Consider the following 24,284-nt stretch of genomic DNA (forward strand, 5'->3'; position numbering starts at 1 on the left):
AGATGGAATCTACAAACTCAAAGATGAGAAAATAAACGAAAATGAAGATGAAATCTACAAACATGAAGATGACGAAATCAACAAAAATGATGACGTGGAAATCAAAGCACTCGAATATGAGGTCTACATACTTGAAGATGAGTTAATCCATGAACATGAAGGTAAGGTCTACAAACTTGAACGTGATGATTTGAATCTTGGTTATTGTAAAAGGCGCATTGAAAAAGAAAACGGTAAGTCGGAAGCAAAGACAGTATACTACACGTACATTGTTGGGATAAAGGCACAGGATTCCGATAGTCGAGCAGTATTTGTTTTACCAGTATGAAATACTCTAGAACTAGAAAGTCAATTACTTGAATAACTAACCATTACACCATGTCTCCAAAGGGGTGTGCGCAGAGTCTTCACACGCCTACTTTATATCATCCATTTATGTTTCTTTGCAATCGTCTAATCTCTGTTATTCTGAATCTTGACATGAACCGCGACTCAAATTATTCGAATCACTCGATCGTGCAGCGTCTTTCGGGGGCGTCCCCAACATCTTATACCAATCAATCTCGAGATCATCTTTCAAAATGGTCAACTTTATGTAGCGCAATATTCCATTATCAATCACCTCGGAGGCGATTTACATTGATTTTTAAATTACTTAGGCTATTCCAAGAACGTGGACCCAGCGCCATATTCTGCCCCCAAACTTCGCAAAATGCATTCGCGAGGATTTAAGGGGAACAGTTACGTGAGGCCAAAATATGATTTGTGTTTTAAATAATTAATATAGGCCATTAAAGAACAACATTTTTCTTGATTTTAGAGGCAACTTTGGTTATGGTTAAAGTTATTGATAATTATTGAAAAAAATAATTTTGCTCTGTTTACTCTATGATAAAATAATAAAAAAAGATGGTTTAAAAATAAAATTTCCATGGACGTAAATTTAAATCACAAGCGACAGATTAACGATGGAAAACAAATTTGTTGGATTTTTTTTACCGAAAAAAATATCGCTTTAACAAAGAATCATTTTATTTTTCATCATTACTCTGAAAATAGGGCAATATATTTTTTTTTAAAACACAAATAAATGAAATAGCATATTTCCGTACTAGTAAATTTGGTAAACCTTTGGTTAAAAAAAAAATATTCTTTTTGCTTGGGTATTATGACCTCAAAAGCAAATCTAAATTTTGTATGAAAAGGGCCGCGCAGCCATTTCTCTTAACCAGTCTGATCTGTTGGAAAAATGTTTAAAGTTTAAGCCGAACTTTCTAATTTATTAATGCGGGTCTCAAAAAGGCCTGGATTATATGAAGGAGGAAAAACAGGTGCCGGTAGCTCGTTCCACATATAAGCCGACTTACAGAAAAACTTTGTTTTATATATTATAATTCAGAACCTCTGCAGGTATATGGTCCTTGTGGAAGAAGGCGTGGAAAGTGACCCACTTCCTGACCAGGTTGGAGTTGGGGAGGCAGTCCCTCGTGTACCGCATCGTGTCGATGGTGGCAGCTAGGTCGGTTCCTGGCGCGTGCATGGCGACGGACACTGGGCCGTTCCATCTAGAATCAGGTATAATATCCAATCACAATGGTTCAATTGCGAAACAAAACAGAATATTGAAGAAAAGTTAAGAAAAATTCAAAAAAAATAATAAATTAGAAGAAAAGTTGAGAAGGTTAAGAAAAGTTAATAAATAAGGTGAAAAAAATCAAGAAAAGTAAAGAAAGGTTAAGGAATGTTAAGATAGGTTGAAAAGTTAAGAAATTAATGTAAGTAGTTAAGAATCCAGAATAGACAAAAAAGATTAAACCTTAAGAATAGTTTGTAAAGATTAAGAAAAGTTAAGAAAGGTTGAAAAGTTTCAAAAAAGAAAGTCGAAAAAAAATCAAGAAAAAAAAAATTAAGAAAAGATAAAAAAAAACCTAAGAAGAGTTTAAAAAAGATAGGTTATTTTTTTAAGAGTTAATTCGATTAAGATAAGACAACAAAGCTAAGAAAAGTTAAGAAAAATGGAGTAAACTGAAAAAAATCGAGGAAAGTCCTAAAGATTGTGTCAAAAACACGTTTACATATTGTCTGCAGTTAGCTCGGAATCATACTTAAATATATTGCTGTTTTATACTTACCTCTTCAGTCGTATGTTCTGCCTCCTCACCAATTCGGGTTGCTTGGGTGGGGACTAGGGAGGTGAATTTAATTATGAACATCTATTAATTATGAATTATGAGTCTCGATTTTAATTAGGTTTGTCAAATCTTAATACTAAATCTAAATTATACTTAGATCTACTTACATCTATAACTTAACTAGTTGTCATATGGTTCGGATCACTTCTTCACTATTCGCATTGTCATTGTTCACTGTAGCTACACTGTCGTCACTGAGTTGATTCTGTTCGATGGCCTTAGTAAGGCCGAAGTCCTAGGTGGCAGCCTCTGCAGTTCTGCAGCTCAGGCCCTCCCGGCCGCGTCTGATCACCGCACTTTCTTCGTCTCCTGCCCAACATTACGTCGCCGGGCGGAGGATAACACTTGAAAATCACTTTCTCTGACTTGACTGTAACTTCTTCATCCACCGCCCAGCATCACACCGCTGGGCGGGGAGCGCGTACTTCACCACCACTCCTGTCTCGGTCTCCTCTCTCTCCCCTCTCGATCTTGACTGTCTTTCTTTCTTGAGCTCGTAGGACCTGTCGCCCTACCCCGCACTTCTCACTTCTTTCTTTACAACCCCCGTCTGTCAACACTTTCTTTGTCTTTGGGCGCACACTGCGGGACATACTTAGTTTAACGTTCAAATTTATTTGTGACGAAATTTGATTCGTCACAACACCCCCTTCGTTACAAAAGAAAATTATTGTTTCCTACAAACATAATTTTCTATTTCCCTTTTCCCATATGACAACCTTCTTAACTCTAAACATGGTAAATCTTAAATTATAAACAATTCAATATTCTAAATTTAACATTTCTTATCATTACTTATCCTCATCATTTTTTTCTGTTTTTCATCATATCTCATTTTCAACGACAATCCTTTTCGCTACACGCTCTTTCAAACCCACAACAAAACTCAAGTCAAAACATTTGGCCTATCAATATAAAATAACATGAAAACAATAAAACTGACAATAAAACATATTAAAATCAACGATGAATACTAACACCTCGACTAACCTAAACACTTTTTATTTTAACCAAGCGATCTAATCCTCTCCAGACACTTGAGGATATAAACCTTTCAATTTTTGTTTACAAATTTCATCCCAAGCATGTGACCAAAAACTAATGACAAGATTTTAAATGACAACATGAAATGACAACATTATTAATGACAATATTATTAATGACAACATAAAATTTTCAAAGAATCAGGATAGGGAAGGAGTTGGGAATTCATACCTACCACTTCAGTTTAATCTCCCCTCAGTTCTGCTGGCATGTCTGAAGTATAATAAAATTCTATACTTACATACGCATAACTCCTTATCAATACACGTTGATCACTTAAACCTAAACCTTAGTTGTACTTTGCAAAAGAGGCCGTTTCTAATCTTTATTCACTCCTCATTTACCTAAATCTATTAACGCCTACTTCGTCGATAGCAAAAACAAGAAATCTGGTGTACATACAAAGTACATCTGAAATGAAATGGATGATATAAAAACTAAACAAGATATGGTAACAGAGTTGTAGTGTATCTCCTGACGTGATACACAAGGAAAATTGAGCGCCAGGTAGTTTCTATTACACGGAGAAACCACCAAAACCGGATACTCTGTCTCTCATTTTCGCTTTTAAGATGCAACCTCCACATGTCACATTTTATCATCCCTGCTGGCCAATGCTTCAATGCATCATCCCATTTTATTTAAATTTTTCGCACTTTTACATATTTTACGGTCTTTTATCACGCGCGCAGAATTCTTTTCAGATATGGAGACGTTTAGGTACACACATACTAATTTCAACGAACGCGCGTATTTGTTCCACTCAAATCATGAAACGTTCAGTGCTCGCTTTCGTTTTCGCATTTTCGCTTGTGGACGCACTTCTACCAATACCGGTATTTTATCACGCATGCAGACTAGTCAGATATGGAGACATTTAGGTACTCTCATAGTAATTTCGTCAAACATGCATATTTGTACCACTCAAATCGTGGAACGTTCAGTGCTCCTTTACGTTTCCGTTCGCATTTCACATTTTTTAACTTGTGGACGCACCTCTACCAACACCGGTCTTTCATCACGCGCGCAGATTACTTTTTAGATATGGAGACATTTAGGTACTCTCATACTAAGTTCATCAAACGTGAGTATTTGTACCCCACAAATCGTGTCGGTGGTAAGTGCTCCAATTCGTAACTAACGCAGTTCGTCATCACATTCGCGCGCGCCTTTTTATTTTCTCATCTGCGCAGACTACTTTCCGAAACATTGTGAGACTTTAGATACAAGATAATGTACGGTTTCGCCGAACGAAGATATTTGTTTTCCTCAAATCGCGTTAAATGAATGCACCTTAACCCTATCTCTCCCCTCTCTATCGGTCGCCTTCCGTCATCAATTTTTAATTATCGGATTTTTACCGAACTCATAAAATTGATCGAAATTGTGGTATGAAAGTGAATTTCTCCGAATGACATATAGAAAATACATTGTTATTCTTATGCCGTTCATACACAGCAAATTTTAGATTTGCTGAGTCAGCTCACCACAATCTTTGATTTGATAACCGTTGTCAACAGGACAAATATAATCCTTACTCGGGGTCAAACACCCCTGCCTAAAACTCAACAAAAAATTAACTCGAATGGGTACCCTAAAGTCACTATCATTAATACATTTTAACAAAAAAAATTAGCCACTTGACATCTCCCGTCTTACTTGCTTTCTAAAAAATATAACATTCCTGAAAATATCTATCGGTGATGAGAAGATTAACGATCGGTACCTACAGTCCCGAATGTGTCAAAACACCGAGTTTGTTTTATAATGATTTAACTGCAACCCGACAAAAAATAGCACTTCACATGAGAATTCATCACAGAACATTTGTTTTTTTTTTTTTTTTTTTTTTTTTTTAATTCCTTTATTTTTCCCAATTTTTACATTAATTACATACAATATTATATAAATCAAAAAGAATAATGGGAACCCACTAAGGCGCAGCCTGTGCGTGGGTAATATATTTAAGTTATTATTTTATTGTACCTATAAATAAACAAATTGTGGGCATATAAAATAAAAACAAGATTATATTTTGTATAAGCGTTTTGTATAAAAAGTGTTTATAATAGTGTATAGTGAAGTTATAAGTGTTTATTGTAATATATGTAATATATGGTGAATATTTTATGAGAAACATAAATTGATACAAATTAAATAAAAAAAGTTTCAACTGCTGTGTCGAAAAGCCATAATTTTAATTCTTTTAAATATTGAGGAAGTTTAGTTATCACTTGAATATTTTTCGGTAAAAGATTGAAAGTACGAGGTCCAATGAAACTGCAGTGTGTTTGCATTTGTTTTGTGTTCGTTTGGGGAGTATAAAATACATTATTATTTCTAATGTTGGTTCTGTTTTCATTTATTTCGAATTTATTTTTGTTTTTAAAGATGTATTTCATAGTTTGCAAAATAAATAGTTTACGGAGACAGAATAGTTTAGATTCTTTGTATAACTCATCCGTTGAAAATGTTCTTTTCCGACTATACATAACTTTGATGATATAATTTTGAATTATTTGTAAAGGTTTCATATGTGCATTAAGCGCACAGCCCCATCCTATTATTCCGTATATGAGTGAAGATTGCACCAAAGAAAAATAAATAATTTTCAGTTTTTCAACATTGAGCACTTCTTTTAGTCTGTAAAATGTATATGTAAGATATCTTAATTTACAGACGGTATTATTAATTTGTGACTCCCAATTTAATTTTGTATCAATAACAATACCTAAATATTTAATCTTTTCAACTTTTCCGAGTTCAAAGCAAGATGAGCATATTTCTTGATTACAGTTAACGTTATGTATTCGAATTTTAAGGTTATTAGGGGGTTTATTTTTACTATTTTTAGAAAAGGTTAGGTAAAATGTTTTATTATAGTTTAAGAAGAGTCTATTACTTTCTAGCCATGATGAGACATATGTAATACATTTTGTTGCCTTCAAAAAAGTTTCAGGCCAGGATTTTCCATTCACTATTATTACTGTATCATCAGCGTAAGATACAATTTTACCAGGGATTATAACATCACATAAATCGTTTATGTATATTAGAAAGAGAATTGGGCCAAGCACAGTTCCCTGTGGTACTCCATTTTTTATTCCTGTTTCAGTACTATAAAAATCCCCTATTTTTGTTTTTTGAGCCACAAGTGGAGTGCCACAAGGCTCTCATTTGGGGCCCATTTTGTTTATTATATTCATAAATGACATTGTTGATATATTTACTAACATAAAAGTATTACTTTTTGCTGATGATTTGAAACTTTATAAAGAGATTAATAACATAAATGATTGCATTATATTACAAACTAATTTGAGAAATCTTTTTGAATGGTGCTTTATCAATAAACTTGCATTGAACATAAAGAAATGTCAGTTCATTAATTTTTACAGAATAAATAATCCAATATTTTTTCAATATACATTAAATGATAAAAACTTAAATTGCGTCAGTGAAATTATTGACCTAGGTATATTGTTCGATAGCAAACTAACTTTAGTGTATCATATTTTTGGGGATCTGGTGAGGAGGCACGGATTGAAAGATGTTGTTGTGAAGGTCAGAGTGTTTATTTGATGAGTCAGTTTGCCGTGATGAGAGTGAACGTAGGACAGATGTAGTATTCTCCGGATGCAGGCGGTGATGGCAGGTCAAGCGCGGTTCGGTGAGTCGACGCCGGGCGCTAGTGACCGGACTCGTCGACTGTCAGGCACTGGCGATCTTGGCAATCAGTACTCCAGTGCTGACGAGAATGCTGAAGGTGCGGTGGACCTTGTAGGCGGTTGAAAGGGAGCTGAGTAGACCACTGAGGATGCTGCGTGTCCTCGTGGTGGTCATGGTGAGTGGATGAAGCGCTGGTCAGAGACGCTGGAACCAGGGCGCTGTAATCCATGTGGCGTTGGCCAGGGACGGCGATCTGGGCCAAAGCGCTATGATGATATCCCGATGGAGTCCATGAGCAGAGCCGGGAAGAATTTTCTTCGCACAAATAAGGTGCGCGGATTATCACTCGTTGAGCACCTTGTTAACTGATGGCGGATTGATGACTGACTGATTAGATTCTTCATACTGTCGCTTTTTAAAAGGTGAAGAAGCTTCTGGAACAATTTGGTTGCTATGTAGAATTTTCCAAACAAATAAATAAAAGAACATCCAAGAAGCTTGTTTGGGAAAATCGAGACTTCTAGAATTTCGTTCGAATGAAGTAGTTGCGTACCACTACAGGACTCCCCTTCCAGCGGCATGGTTGAGGGCCGCGATAGAAAGAAAAGTTGAGTCAGATCTTGCTTGTTGATGGGAGTAGGAAGGGTTGGTGCTGGTATCGTTGCATTTATCTTGGGTTCAGGGCCACTGTACAGTTGTTGTATATTCTCTCACGTAAAAAAAAATAAAACGGTTAGAAAAACAAAATTATTATAAATTACAAACACTGTTCACAACACAAGCTCAGGATACACTCAAGGTAACCATGGTGGGCACTATTATCCGCGCTTGTGCGGAGATGGTCTGGTGCACGCAGCTCCATGGTGCCTCAACCGATCACCCATTTTGAGACGGAGTCACCGGTGAGTCGGGGTAACACAATCACGTCGGGGTCACCACTTTGGGGATCTGGTGAGGAGGCACGGAATGAAAGACGTGTCGTGAAGGTCAGAGTGTTTTATTTGATGAGTCAGGTAGCCGTGATGAGATGACGTTGGACAGATGTAGTATTCTTCGGATGCAGGCGGTGATGGCAGGTCAAGCGACTGGTGACCGGATTCGTTGACTGTCAGGCACTGGCGATCTTGGCAATCAGTACTCCAGTGCTGACGGGAAGGCCGAAGGTGCGGTGGACCTTGTAGGCGGTTGAGCGGGAGCTGAGTAGACCAGTGAGGATGCTACGTGTCCTCGTGGTGGTCATGGTGAGTGGATGAAGCGCTGTTCAGAGACGCTGGATTCAGGGCGCTGTAATCCATGTAGCGTTGGCCAGGGACGGCGATCTGGGCCAAAGCGCTATGATGATATCCCGATGGAGTCCATGATGAGAGCCGGGAAGAATGTCCTTCGCGCAAGTGAGGTGCGCGGATTATCACTCGTTGAGCACCTTGTTAACTGATTGCAGATTGATGACTGACTAGATTATTCATGCTGTCGCTTTTAAAAAGTGAAGAAGCTTCTGGAACAATTTGGTTGCTATGTAGAATTTTACAAACAAATAAATAAAAGAACATCAAAGAAGCTTGTTTGGAAAAATCGAGACTTCTAGAATTTCGTTCGAGTGAAGTAGTTGCGTACCACTACATATTAATAACATTATCAATAAGGCTCTTAAGACTCTTGGATTTGTTGACTTGTTGCAACTCCCAAGACTTCAATAATTTAGGCACATTTATCATGTTGTACAAAACCCTTGTTAGATGCCAACTAGAGTATAACTCTACGTTATGGTCTCCCTTTTACAATATTCATTCCGATAACATTGAAAAGATTCAACATAAGTTCCTGAAGTATATGAACTATAAATTGCATATTCCTGTAGAAAACATTGATTATAACTACTTACTAGATAAATTGTCCCTATTAAAACTTTCAGAAAGAAGAATAAACACAGATTTAATAGTACTACATAAAATACTTCATTACAAAATTGACTGTCCTGAGTTACTCCAATTAATAAGCATCCACATACCCAAAAGATCTTGCCGAAATTTACTACCCTTTTATTTTTACAACACCAGGACACTGTCTTATCAAAATTCCCCGATTCCAAGACTTCACAGTCTCGGAAATAAATACTCTGATCTGGGAGATATATTTCATCTTAAAAGTAATCAATATAAATATTGTTTATTTCAATTCTTTTATATATCGAGAAACAAATAGACATCTATAATTTCCGCAATATATATATTTTTATTTTTATTTTGAATATCTATTTATGTGAGACTTCTTATCATTTTTACTAATGTATCTTATTTTATTATTTTTTTTTGGTAAACTAATGTTTAAGACAAGATTTTTTTATGCATAGCACGAAGGGTAACAATTATTTTATAAGCAATAATTATTAGCCTGAAACACTCATCCACATTGAAAAATCTCCTGATAAAAGAAAAGGAACGTCCCGTTGGCGTCATGTATCTTTTATCAGGAGACTCAATGTGGATGAGTGTTTCAGGCTATTAATTATTGCTTATAAAAATAATTAGCTTATTTTATTATATGCTTTTGTTGTAACATTTAATATTTTTTTCTTTTTTCGTTGTATTATGTTACCTTCATTTTTTTAATTTTGTAGAATTTATAACATCTGTGATACTCTACAATTAAACTTTGTAGTGTGTAAAAGCCCATTAGGGCGTGTAATAATAATAAATAAAATACATAAAACACAGTGCGACTGAAAGTTCCCGAAAGGCCCAGACTGAGCGAGTGGTTCCGATTTAGTTGCAATTCATCTACCTACTGTTGCCACCGGCCGTACAGTATAAATAAGTCCGACGCAGCGAGCAGTCAGTCAGTCAGTCATCAATCTGCCGTCAGTGGACAAATCTCGCGAGTGACAACCGGTGCGCCCCGCGCCCCCCGCGAAGGACAATACACCCGGCTTTGCCCGTACAATCATGGACTCCATCGGGACATCATCTTAGGGCCTTGGCTACGTTCCTGGCCAGCGCTACACGGATTACAGCGCCTTGGTTCCAGCGTCTCTGACCAGCGCTTCATCCACGCACCATGACCACCACGAGGACACGCAGCATCCTCACTGGTCTACGCAGCTCCCGCTCAACCGCCTACGAGGTCGGCCGCACCTTCGGCCTTCCCGTCAGCACTGGAGCACTGATTCCCGAAATCGCCAGTGCCTGACAGTCATCGAGTCCCGGTCACCAGCGCCCGGCGTCGACTAACTGACCCGCGATTGACCAGCCATCACAGCCAGCAACCGGAGATTACTACACCAGTCCTACATCAACTCTTATCACGGCAAACTGACTCAAATAAATACTGTGACCTTCATGACCGACTTTTATTTAGTGCCTCTCACCTGATCCCCAAAGATTAATTAACGATTGCAGTTATGTGATCCCGAAAAGAAAGCTTGCTATCAAGAGAGACACCAAGGTCTTTAACGGCCGCTGTTCCCAACTTTTTAATCGTTATCTAAGTTCAATTCTTTGTTTTTGCTCAGCCAAGCGATTTTTAAGCAATTTGTAGGGAACTTTCGATTTGTGTTGTTCCCAATCATTTTATCTTTGAAAATCTTAGGTAGCCCCACACACTACCGCACATTACCATAGACAATAAAATGACATCAAATTAAAAACTTTCTATGTTAAATTAATATTAAAGAGTTAATTATTGTAACTCTTATTAATACACATTACTTCTTTTAAATACCGTTATTCATAAACTGGTATTTCATATTTTTTAAACTACCATATATTATATAATAAAAATAAAATGACAAATTGAACGTGATGCCACAATCGGGACTTCCCATTTGATTTGACAGATCGACGTAAGTTTTGTCGACACTTTTGTAACTAGTTTTTTCCATAAATATTGCTTATGGCTAATCCAACTGTCCGGCTGGCTTAGACTGGGCGGCTTGCTTAAGCAATTATTGTGTGTTGGAATTACGTAGTGCAGTGGTGATTCGCTTAGAATTTGATTATTAGGATTGGGAACAGCGGCCGTTATAGATGTAACAGTTGCTAAGCAAATATTATTAGGTTTGTATTCGAAGACAATCGGTTTTTTTGATCTATAGAAGGACATAATTTTGCATTTATCGACATTTAGTTTCAAACAATTAATTTTACACCAATCATTGAAAGAGTCGATATTCGATTGGAAAAGAAGGCAGTCATCGTGATTTTTTATTATTTTTAGAATCTTATTGTCGTCCGCAAAAAGCCAAAAGCGTGTATGAGAAAAAGTACTAATAATGTCGTGTATAAACAAGTTAAAAAGAAGCGGCGAAACATGAAAAAACTAAAATGAAAACATCGTAAGTACAGGAACACTGCACAACACAAAATAATAAACTGTACATAAATTCAAGTGGTAAAAGAAACATGGGCCGTGAGGGTGTGCACAAATACAATCTCCTTACCGATAGCTTGACAACCAATTTAATTTAATAAAATACTGATTAGTAAGCAACATTAAACTGTAAGTTAATAAAAGATGTAATAAAGAATAATATTTAAAAAAATTTAAATGTGTATTTTTAAGTTAAGAAAGTGAAATATGTATATTTCTTTTAACTTAAAATAAATAAAAATAAAAAAAACCTTAGGGTGATTTTTACAATTATTAGTACAATCGTATTTACTCGCAAACTGCTTCAGCGTATCATTTGTTGTCTTTAAACCACTAATTTTATTATTCCACAATTCCGGTTCCCATGATCAAGCCGTACCGATCCGCTGACCATATTATAATGGCGACATTCTTCGACACGTTGAAACGTTCAAGAGGTGATTTTGAAAAAAAAAATTTAATATCTGTCAGAGAAATTAAAAATAAAAAGTATTTGCTAAAACACTATTTAGCACAAGCGATTCTGAACGTATTCCTCATACATATATATAAATATTTGAGCAACTGAATAATATTTTCTTAATCAATAGGTTTGGCAAATATCTAAATATGTATTTTGTTTCAAATTATAAAATGTGGTCCATTAAATAATATCAATTTTTCACAATTTTAGAGGAAACTTTTGCAATTATTTGTGAGTTATTATTTTTTTAAATAATTACCATTAAATTAATTACCCTTAAAATCATCAAAAATTTATCTTTTAAAGTCTTGATTTTATAATTTGCCATATAAATAATTAAAGTAGCGGACATCCGTACTTGAAATTTTCCAAGTAAATAATTAAAGTAGCAGACATCCGTACTTGACATTTTCCATACAAATAATTAAAGTAGCGGACATCCGTACTTGACATTTTCCATGTAAATAATTAAAGTAGCAGACATCCGTACAAGATATTTGCTGTATAAATAATGAAAGTAGCAGACATCCATACTTGACATTTTCCATGTAAATTTTTTATTTTTTATAGTGAATACCTCACAAGAGAACTGCTCCCGTCTGGAGCCAGTGAGACTATGGCATCCCCAATTGGGGGATGTTGTGAGGCTGAAGGTAAGTGGGGAAGGGAAAGAGGAAGGTGGGGAAGTACCTGGCTATTCAGATCTAGTCACTAAACAGGGCTAAAGCCATTTGGAGCAACGTTTCAATTCAGAATGGTGGTCTTACACCAGGGCGATACTGGTAGTATCTTCCACTCAGGTAAATAATTAAAGTAGCGGACATCCGTACTAGACATTTGCTATATAAATAATTAAAGTAGCAGACATCCGTACTAGACATTTGCTATATAAATAATTAAAGTAGCAGACATCCGTACTAGGCATTTGCAGTATAAATAATTAAAGTAGCAGACATCCGTACTAGACATTTGCTATATAAATAATTAAAGTAGCGGACATCCGTACTAGGCATTTGCTATATAAATAATTAAAGTAGCAGACATCCGTACTAGGCATTTGCAGTATAAATAATTAAAGTAGCAGACATCCGTACTAGATATTTGCTATATAAATAATTAAAGTAGCAGACATCCGTACTAGACATTTGCTATATAAATAATTAAAGTAGCAGACATCCGTACTAGACATTTGCTATATAAATAATTAAAGTAGCAGACATCCGTACTAGACATTTGCTATATAAATAATTAAAGTAGCAGACATCCGTACTAGACATTTGCTATATAAATAATTAAAGTAGCAGACATCCGTACTAGACATTTGCTATATAAATAATTAAAGTAGCAGACATCCGTACTAGACATTTGCTATATAAATAATTAAAGTAGCAGACATCCGTACTAGACATTTGCTATATAAATAATTAAAGTAGCAGACATCCGTACTAGACATTTGCTATATAAATAATTAAAGTAGCAGACATCCGTACTAGACATTTGCTATATAAATAATTAAAGTAGCAGATGTAATAGGCATTTGCAGTATAAATAATTAAAGTAGCAGATGTACTAGGCATTTGCAGTATAAATAATTAAAGTAGCAGATGTACTAGACATTTGCTATATAAACAATTAAAGTAGCAGACATCCGTACTAGACATTTGCTATATAAATAATTAAAGTAGCAGACATCCGTACTAGACATTTGCTATATAAATAATTAAAGTAGCAGACATCCGTACTAGACATTTGCTATATAAATAATTAAAGTAGCAGATGTACTAGGCATTTGCAGTATAAATAATTAAAGTAGCAGATGTACTAGGCATTTGCAGTATAAATAATTAAAGTAGCAGATGTACTAGACATTTGCTATATAAATAATTAAAGTAGCAGACATCCGTACTAGACATTTGCTATATAAATAATTAAAGTAGCAGACATCCGTACTAGACATTTGCTATATAAATAATTAAAGTAGCAGACATCCGTACTAGACATTTGCTATATAAATAATTAAAGTAGCAGACATCCGTACTAGACATTTGCTATATAAATAATTAAAGTAGCAGACATCCGTACTAGACATTTGCTATATAAATAATTAAAGTAGCAGACATCCGTACTAGACATTTGCTATATAAATAATTAAAGTAGCAGACATCCGTACTAGACATTTGCTATATAAATAATTAAAGTAGCAGACATCCGTACTAGACATTTGCTATATAAATAATTAAAGTACCAGACATCCGTACTAGACATTTGCTATATAAATAATTAAAGTAGCAGACATCCGTACTAGACATTTGCTATATAAATAATTAAAGTAGCAGACATCCGTACTAGACATTTGCTATATAAATAATTAAAGTAGCAGACATCCGTACTAGACATTTGCTATATAAATAATTAAAGTAGCAGACATCCGTACTAGACATTTGCTATATAAATAATTAAAGTAGCAGACATCCGTACTAGACATTTGCTATATAAATAATTAAAGTAGCAGACATCCGTACTAGACATTTGCTATATAAATAATTAAAGTAGCAGACATCCGTACTAGACATTTGCTATATAAATAATTAAAGTAGCAGACATCCGTACTAGACATTTGCTATATAAATAATTAAAGTAGCAGACATCCGTACTAGACATTTGCTATATAAATAATTAAAGTAGCAGACATCCGTACTAGACATTTGCTATATAAATAATTAAAGTAGCAGACATCCGTACTAGACATTTGCTATATAAATAATTAAAGTAGCAGACATCCGTACTAGACATTTGCTATATAAATAATTAAAGTAGCAGACATCCGTACTAGACATTTGCTATATAAATAATTAAATTTTGGCCTCCAATCCAAATTTAAGTTTAATATGAAAATAGCAAAAAAAAAACATGCCGATATAGTTATTTCACGTAGCTGACATAACATAACATAACAATGTAATGAATTCCTTTGTAAACAGGAACGACATTCGATGTTGTACTAAAATAATTGCCAAAACCATATAACAAAATAAAAAAAGGACAAACCTTTCAATCAGAAGATCCAAATTGTCAAAAAATGTGAAATCGGAATGAACCGTCAATGTCACTTGTTCGTGACAAGCCAAGGGCCCATGTTCTGCACGAATATAATTGGTAAAAACCCAATAATCTCCTCTTTGGCTCACCCTACTTTCAAAACCTTTATCAAAGCATTTAAGTTTTTCTCTTAACTTTTTCAGAGTTTCGGGTAAAACTACCGTTTCATCAGATGATTCCTGTCCAACATCAGATGATCGATTGGTTGTATGCATTTGTGTCACTCCAGTATTCTGTTCTATTGTCTTCGTTAGTTGCATCTCGTTGGTATTTTGTTTGATATCGTCTTCTGCTGGTTCATTAGCGTCATAGCTCATTATTTCTCTCATTTTATCGACTATCTTATTAGTTAGTCGATGGACACTATTTGCTTTTCCTATAACAGATATCACAGTTTTGGCACTTTCATTGTCAGATTTTAGGGTTTCTATTTCGATGACACTGTTGCCAGTTTCGTCAGCTTCATTGGGTTGTGTATTGGGGTTGATTTCGAAAAATCTGTGTATTGAGTGACCACTTTGATTTAATGGATCGCTTGACAGGCGTTTAAAGATTAAAATTAAAAGAAAAATGCTTAACGCTGCCAGTATTCTCCAGTTACAATATTTTCTTGTCAGCATTTTAACTGGAAAAAAAAGATACTAATAAAATTTGTTTCATGTCCAGGAATGAGACAGGATTTTGGAAAACATCTCAATAACCCAATCTGGCAGATATTTTAGACATAATCAAGTAGAAAACTTTTAAAAATTCAAGAACTTGTGTTTCCAAGAACTTAGTAAGTTTGTCAATATCAAGTAAGAACGAAAATTGATGGTAAAATCAAATGTGAGAAGTGATTTAGATAACCGTGAAATGATTGTTGAAATGATTTGTCATTAAATTAGGTAAAATAAAACCTAAATGGGATAGGTTAATGCATGAGTAATATTAATGTATGTTCATATGGTCGAGATATTGTATGTTATCAGGGAGGTCTTTGTTGAGATTAATTTGGGTAATTTTACGGCCATCCACACATTGGCGACTGAATTTCAAGTAAAAGTGTTGCGAAATCTAGTTTGCAACTCTGCTCAATTTCTTTCTTCACAATTCTTCTCTGCCACAATTTCTTTCTTCGTGAACTCACACTGATCATCGTGCCGTTTCCACGCAGGATTATTCAGAGAGGACAGACACTCAACAGACAGTCACAAAACTCTGTCTCTGAACCCACTCCTGCTTCATCCTCATCCATAAACACTATTCTGTTTTCTGACTCTTGACATGGCCAGAATCGAGTGTTGATTTACTTGATCGTGTCGTCCTCGTGCGTCCCCAACTTCTTCTACCATTAAATTCCGTGTATCTGCATGCCAAAACCACTTAAGCGTACCTTCCTTAAAATAAATTAACCATTACTTTTACATCAGCCGAACCCAACCTATTCTGTTCTGTTTGGTACGTGACCAGTGACCAGCTGCTGACCCTTTTAAAATCTCAAGTACGTCCAATAATTGAATTTGGGAGCCACCTCTGGGCTGGAGCCACTAAACTAAAACTAACTGATAAACTTACCTGCGAAGGAGTCTGATCGAAAATACTTTGATAACAGACCGATTTCATCTATAATGCACAAACGCAATGTATGAATGCTGACTCTGTTCTACGGGTAGTTCAATTGAGCCTGCTCGAAGGAACTAGCAGCATTGATCCATGTGGAAGATCCAGTTAGCATGTGAAACTGCCACCCATTTTTTTAACTAATTAACTAACCATCACGCCGTTTCCCCGCAAACATCTGGGTATTGGCACATACTCCTTATAATCCTGGCGACTTCAAGATCCGCAATAATAAATCCCTTCCTACGGCCCCTATCTGAACCCGCCTAACAAAGCTGCCCAACCCGGTGGTGATATAGTTCCCCTGTCTTTACACTGTACAGACAGGAGCGCTCTTATTAGGTGTAACAATAGAGAAATAAAAAACAATAAAATTTTATCTTTGTTTGCACAACTGTTCTGTTGTGACATAGAATCGCTTCGTGATACCTATTTTTACCTCTCGGCACATATTTAATTTGAATTCTTTGGCCTGATGACGATAAAGCTATATAATAGTGATATGTAAAATATAACATAATATTATCCAAACAGCCTGGACGTTCTAATCGTATCGGAAATCAATTATCATGTACTAGCTGTAACCTGCCATGCGTTGTTGAGCAGATAGAAAAACAATAGCGCGTGTTGCTTGTATGTCCTACAAATGGCGCTGTTCTTTAAAAAAAACATGTTTTTACCTGTCACATGTGACATCTATATAGTACGAGGCGTATCCAGAAAGTAAGTGTACTGAGGCTCTCACGACCGAATGAATTTTATTTTCGACATGTTGGCTACACTTACATGTAGCCTGACTCTTCCCCTCCGCAACGAGACCGGTTCAAGGTCAGTACATTGAGAAGTGTCGACGCGACAACACGTTTCGTGAAAAATGTCAATACAATCTCCCGCCAAGTGCGAAATACGCGGCGTCATCCGTTATCACGTTTGGAAGGGAAAACCTCCGTTTGAGGTTTATAATTTGGTGAAAACTGCATATGGTGATAAAGCTATGAATTGTACGAGTATGTGCAAGTGGTATCGCGAGTTTAAAAATGGTTCTCACCTCTTTACCCTCCGCCAAAAAGTTCAAAACCACAATTTCAGCCAAGAAAATTATGGCATCCGTGTTTTGGGACTGTCAAGGCATAATTTTGATTGAATATCTGCCTCAAGGGGAGACCATCAACTCTGCAAGATACTGTGAGACCCTAAAAAAATTGCGGAAGGCGATTCAAAACAAGAGGAGAGGCATGCTGACAAAGGGAGTCAGCCTGCTGCACGACAATGCCAGACCACACACGGCCAACGCAACGAAGGAACTGCTTGCTTCGTTTAAATGGGATGTCCTAAACCACCCCGCGCATTCCCCTGACCTAGCACCTTCAGATTTTTATCTCTTTACCTCCCTGAAGCTGTACATGGGTGGAAAAAGGTTTTCAACAGACGAGGAGGTAAAGGAGGAGGTGGAGAAGTGGACAAAGGGGTTGGCGGGAAACTACTTCGAGGAAGGCATCAAAAAGTTGATACCCCGCTTCACCACCTGCATTGAGAGGAATGGCGACTATGTTGAAAAATAGCTTACATATGTACTACGGTAACCATGTAATTTTTTGTTTCAATAAAGAAAATTGTAACCTACGAAAATTCAGTACACTTACTTTCTGGATATGCCTCGTATATAACAAAAGGCATGCGTATTCGAATGCAACACTGTGTCAAGATTTCAAAGCAATCTGTGAAGAACTTTTGGAGATTTAAGATTTTGAACAAACGAACATTTCCATTTTTATTAATATTTCGATTATCGAAATAAAGGATTAAAAAAACCAACCTGTACTCTAATACGTTTATTTTAAAAATCTTTGACTGGGGATTGAACCTTCCTATCCAAGAATTGGATTCCCCATTGTATAAGACCGATATGAATTAATTAATTATCCCCACGTAAGCCCCCTCCCTCCAGCACCAAGTTGGCGGCGGAGGAGAAGACAAAAGTCACAAGAAAACTGTCTCTGTCACAGTATCCCTCAAAGTGTCCAGTACTTCTATTGTGGTAAATTCATAAAAGCACCCAAGCAATGGAAATGCACCTGCATCCGACGGAGGCGACTCAGAGAGGAGAAGAACGTACTGAGGGTTATGGAAGCTATACCGTAATAAGATGTTTGACGGATTAGGATTCCAGGTTGGAAGTAGAAAAATTACTAAAACCGGAGAAACTTCATTAAAAGGTACAGGACAACAAGTACTGTCGAAAATGTAGAGAAAGGATGAAACTACCAGATGCTACAATGACTAGTGAAAATTCTACTCAAAAAGAGAAACATGTACACGCGAAGACATAATTTAAATGCATTTAAAATCTGTAACAGAATAAATAGTATGGTATTTTAAACAAGGGTCCTTACCTTATTCATTGGCATAATAAATGAATCTTTTGTTGATGGAAGAAGGATTTAAAGTGTTCTTTTAAAGACAATTATTATATTGAGATGTTGAAGAGTGTGAATATGCTGTGCACATTTTAAAAGGAAAAATCGTAAAACTTTCCAGGTACCTTGATATATTGAATTATTCTATTAGTATTTATCTCTCTTGTTATTAATAATAACGAACAAACTGAAATAATAAGCAAGCGATTAATTTATTTGGTTTAGGGAGAATGCTTCAGACCCTTGTGAAATATCACACTTTCTGACAGTACTAATCTCAATGTAACGTCATCAAATGTGTTCCCGTATGAGTTTGATTGCCATCAAAATTAAATAGAATGCATTGTCATCGCTAGCGAGTCTATCTGCCGAGTTTATTTAATAGAATGCATTGTCATCGCTAGCGAGTCTATCTGCCGAGTTTATTTAATAGAATGCATTGTCATCGCTAGCGAGTCTATCTGCCGAGTTTATTTAATAGAATGCATTGTCATCGCTAGCGAGTCTATCTGCCGAGTTTATTTAATAGAATGCATTGTCATCGCTAGCGAGTCTATCTGCCGAGTTTATTTAATAGAATGCATTGTCATCGCTAGCGAGTCTATCTGCCGAGTTTATTTAATAGAATGCATTGTCATCGCTAGCGAGTCTATCTGCCGAGTTTATTTAAAAGAATGCATTGTCATCGCTAGGGAGTCTATCTGCCGAGTTTATTTGGACAGAAAAATATTATACACCCTTGAATTGAGAACCCTATTTTTACAGAAATTTGTTATGACATTATTATTTTTTTCCGTTTTTGAAGATCACTTTTTATAATTAATTTATTTAATTTTTTATCCAATTATCCGGATATCCTGATTTTGAATTTCAGGAAAAACGAAAATTTGGATTTTCCATAACAGCTCCGGATTTGCAATCCTTTATGGCAAAAATACAGATAATGATTTTTTTTTAATTAAATTAAAATCAAATTTAATAATATAATTACTAAGTTCTTGGGGTGATTTCTCACGAAAACGGCGCTATATAAATTAAATTTAAATAAAAATGAAATGGAGTTCTACGAACTAAACACAAAAACCATAAATATACAGAAAATGATGTATTACTAGCATGAAGGAAGGAAGGAAGAAAGTATCTGTTTTTTTTCTTATTAATCCTATTTTCTCAACGCGGGATGTTTCACAGAAGTTAAACAATTCATCAGATTTCAAAGTACAAATTCAATTTTAGTGAAAGTTCTAATATTATTTCACAGCGCTTTGATAATAAAATAACTTGAATATAACTTTCACAGTACATGAATATTGAATTTGATGTTTGATGAATTATTTAAATTCTTTTATAACAATTCGTCCTTAGTCGCAGCAATTTTTGGAAAATATTCGTTTTCAAAAACGTTGGAAATAGAAGCACTTTTTATTTAAACACTAAGATAAGTTGATTTTTGTACTGACAGTGCCGTGCCTGACAAATGTAAAAAATAGGTCAAGTTACGAAAATTCTCATAAAAAAACTACACGTTTTATCGTCTTTCGAAGACTTCTAAGCAAAAATTGTATTAGAAAAACTTTCGTTAGAATGACATAATATAATACAAGGAAAGATTTTCATATTAGAAGATTTATATTTAGATGAGACATAAAGCAAAAAAATGGTTCCGTTTTTTTACCTCCAACTCTCCGACTCTCCACAAAAACTACCGAACTATCCTGCCAACAAGTTTCGACGAGATATTAGTTTTTCAGTAGCGCCTCTAATTATAGCTCTATGCTATTAAGTTGTCACACAAGTGGCACTGACGATACTGACTACCTACTGACACGGGCGGGGAAACATTGGGTTTGCAATGCATACCCATTTACTCACGGTGCAAAGAATTTAATTCATAGTCACTTATAACACCTGTTACAGACATCGATATAACAAACTGATACGCCGGCATTATGTTATTAGAAGCGGGACTCCTAAGCGCCAGCACCACCTGTTACGAGTTACGTCCAACTCGCGAAACTAGGTGGCTAAATAAAAAATTGTCCAAAAGGTAAGGCTACTATTTTATAATGTCTGTTACTTTAACCCTTGAACTGACTGCCGATTAGGCCAGTGCAGTTAGCCTAAAAAAGGGAGTCGCGATCGTAATTATTCCGGTAGTCGCAATTTTTTATATGTTTTATAGACTGGTTCCATGATGTAAAAATCCAAGATGTCGTCCTTTGAGTACCTGTGCTAACGCCACCATTTTGAAAAACTAGCCAAAATCGCAAGCCGAATAAAATTGTGGCGAGAGATTTATCTAGATATTCTAGATTGTCTCGCTAATTGTAAACAACGCGACCTACCTACTCGCGACGTCTAGAGCTACCTACGACCATACGTTGCGAGTTGGTCTGGCATATTACGCCAACTCACTAGAAGGTTCTAGCCTATCGCCTATGCGTAATAGCAGCGTCAACGAAAGTTCCAGTAGGACCCAGACTGAGCGAGTTCTCTCCGTTTTATTTACGATCTCGCTTACCTACTGATGCCGTCGGCCAGTCTTTATAAATGGGCCCGACGCAGCGAGCAGTCAGTCAGTCATCAATCAGCCGTCGATTAACAAGGCAAAACGAGTGATAGGACCACATTCCCGGCTCCGCACGGATTCAACCATGGACTCCATAGGGATATCATCATAGCGCCTTGGCTCCGGCCACCGTCCCTGGCCAGCGCTAGACCGGATCATAGCGCCCTGGTTCCAGCGCATCTGACCAGCGCTACATCCGGACCAGCATGTACCTAGACCACGCAGCATCCTCCCTGGTCTACGCACTTCCCGTACAACCGCCTACAAGGTCCACCGCACCTTCGGCTTTCTTGTCAGCACTGGAGTATCTGAAGACCCTCGTTCTTCGCCAGTTCCTGACCGTCAACAAGTCCGGTCACCAGTAACGGCGTCGACTCACTGACCCGCGCTTGACCAGCACATTACCGCCTGCATCCGGAGTGTACAACATCGGTCCTAAGTCATCTCTCATCACGGCAACCTGACTCAAATAAACACTGTGACCTTCACGACGTCTTTCATTCCGTGCCTCCTAACCAGATCCCAAAAGTCTACTTTATCCCAAATAACTCGTATCCAATGCCTATTTTGGATAAAGTGATTTGACCAATTTAGTAGAAATTAAAATTATCTACAACTTTAAACAAACAATTTACTTCTATATATAATAAGTAACAAGATATAATGTTGTAAAGCTGCGTATATTTATGAGCAATCAAGAAAATTGTGCTACTAGCTTTGATTTTTCATGAATTTTTCATTTCCGGTGGAATTTCGAGAAAAAAATGTTAGGATTAATATTGTAAAACATTAAATTTCCAACAGATGTGTGCTTTTTATGAGTTTTGTTGTTTTTTCTAATATAAATAATAAATAAATCAAGGTACACACAGAATATCAAAATTAATATCAAGTTTATTATCACGTTATTGGAGTTTTGTTTACATTGTTGCGTTTTCACATACATAAATACAAATTTACTGTAGGGCACTCCGGTGTAGTAGGGGCCTGTGTTTTCACTTTTGTTCACTTTTGGGTGGGTATAAATATAAATACTTACCTACTTTTGTTTCAGATGCTGTAAAACCAAATATTATATCTTCAAGACTCAATTCTAGTGAAACTATCCCTTGGGCAACAAAACCATTTCTATTACTGTTGAGCTTCGGGTATCCCCATTCCGGAAATAAAATGGTACAAGGTATGTTCACACACCATTTGAAAGAATGTTTCGCATCTGAAATTATTAATGCACTGTTGAAATGCGAGACATCTAAAGAAGAGCGAGGAAACCATTTGCTGTGTAAAACTGTTAGCTCGGTGAATAACGGTGTTACGAGGATTCCGGTTCTTTTGAAAAAAATTCTATTTTTTTAATGTCTCTTCAAATTGGCTACATTTTGGTCAGCGTAAACTCGCGGGTATTGCATATGACAAAAATGTGGCAAAATAAGCTCCAGTGTTAAAGAGGTAACCTTTTTTTAACATAAGCCTAGTAATGAATATATGCAATCCTCACAACTCTCACATGCCAACAGGCTTCAAAAACGGTAATTATTCGGAATTGCTGGACACGGATTATTTGGAATATTTTTAAATAAAACCTTCTGATTTACCTTAACTACTATAAAACTACTTTTCCGAATATTTACCCAAAAAACTTAAAAAAATAATATTTATCGTTTCGTCCACCTCCTCAGTTATTACACTTGGTCCTGGTATTTCTGGAATTTCATTATTGTATCGGTGATTTAATCCAATATTGTATTATTATGACACTATTTATTCATATTCACAGTGTGTGTAAACCAACCATGTCTGTATTGGTACACACTCTTTGCCTCATACATCGTCTCATACATACTCTTCTATTAATCTGACTCTTGACATGGCCCGACTCAAGTATCTGATTCACTTGATCGTGCCATGTCTTCTCGGGCATGCCCGACTTCTTCTGCCATTCACTCCTTTCATCGTTCATTCGCTCTACATGCCCCAACCATCTAAGCGTCCCTTTCTTAGTATTTCTCATTAAGCTTACATCAGCCTTGCATTCTTTGCGGATCTCCACATTTCTCACACGATCATACATGGTTTACCACACATACGCCTCAGGGATCTCACGTCTACAGCATCCATATGTCCACAGGGCTCCGAGATCGTGGGAGGAATAGAGACTAATAAAGCGGTATTTGAAATTCTTTTCAAAGTCTTTTTTAAATCTATGTAGGTAATCTACACATTAAAAAAAATAAAAAAAATATTTGACCTTTCAAATGCAAAAGAATATTATGGCTCCCTTCACGACTTAAAATGACCCTTTTCATAACTTCCAGCAACGCTGGGTACACATAAGCTTGTATGCAAATATTTCTAGCTTATTCTGACTACTTTTTTGTTCCTTCTCTGTAAGCTCTATAAAAAATCTAAGCTGATCTCCCCCTAGCTTGGAGCCTTACTAAAAGATTTGTATGCAATATTGTTGTAGAATTATCGTACGGCACTGCCTTTACAGCCATTCAAGTAGGACCGGCGTAAAAGGTACAACTACCCTTCCTATAGAAAGTGTGCTTATATTCGGAGGTGAATGAGTACTTTTTCATTGTTTTCCCTTTTTCTTTGTTTAATCTTTCGGCTGCGCTCTTAGGCATATTAGGCGCATTCACATTCAAACATTTTCAATATCAGTGATTATAATTTGTTATATAATTTTCTTTTTATCATAAATATATTCCCTGCCTTTATCACCACTTGCCTGCTGGTTTCTCATTGAACAGTATTGCTAGCTCTGAAGCATGTACATTGGAGGGGACCCACCCTTTCCCGACGGCTGTGTGAGGAAACTGATTGTTTAACCTCCTTAGCCGCACACGTCAGGACTCAAC

General features: G+C 36.2%; 1 protein-coding gene across 3 annotated transcripts in view; it reads right to left on the reverse strand.

Moving 5' to 3' along the window:
- LOC149414856 (beta-1,4-glucuronyltransferase 1-like) overlaps positions 1-20,757 on the reverse strand; it is a 32,714-nt gene extending 11,957 nt beyond the window's left edge. Inside the window, exons 1-3 of one of the 3 annotated variants that reach the window (XM_089643236.1) lie at positions 20,527-20,754; positions 14,782-15,457; positions 1,403-1,565 (exon numbers count right to left, since the gene is read on the reverse strand). In XM_089643236.1, the coding sequence (XP_089499362.1) occupies positions 1,403-1,565; positions 14,782-15,452 (834 nt within the window). In that variant the 5' untranslated portion in view covers positions 15,453-15,457; positions 20,527-20,754. Of the gene's footprint in view, positions 1-1,402; positions 1,566-14,781; positions 15,458-17,482; positions 17,626-20,526 lie in introns of those variants that run through there. The other 2 variants (XM_089643237.1, XM_089643238.1) reach the window with 2 other exon arrangements.
- Positions 20,758-24,284: the final 3,527 nt, after the last annotated feature.

This window comes from Hesperophylax consimilis, chromosome 19 (genome assembly GCF_061612785.1).
Source record: "Hesperophylax consimilis isolate HC1 chromosome 19, BYU_Hcon_1.0, whole genome shotgun sequence".
NCBI classification, from domain to species: domain Eukaryota; kingdom Metazoa; phylum Arthropoda; class Insecta; order Trichoptera; family Limnephilidae; genus Hesperophylax; species Hesperophylax consimilis.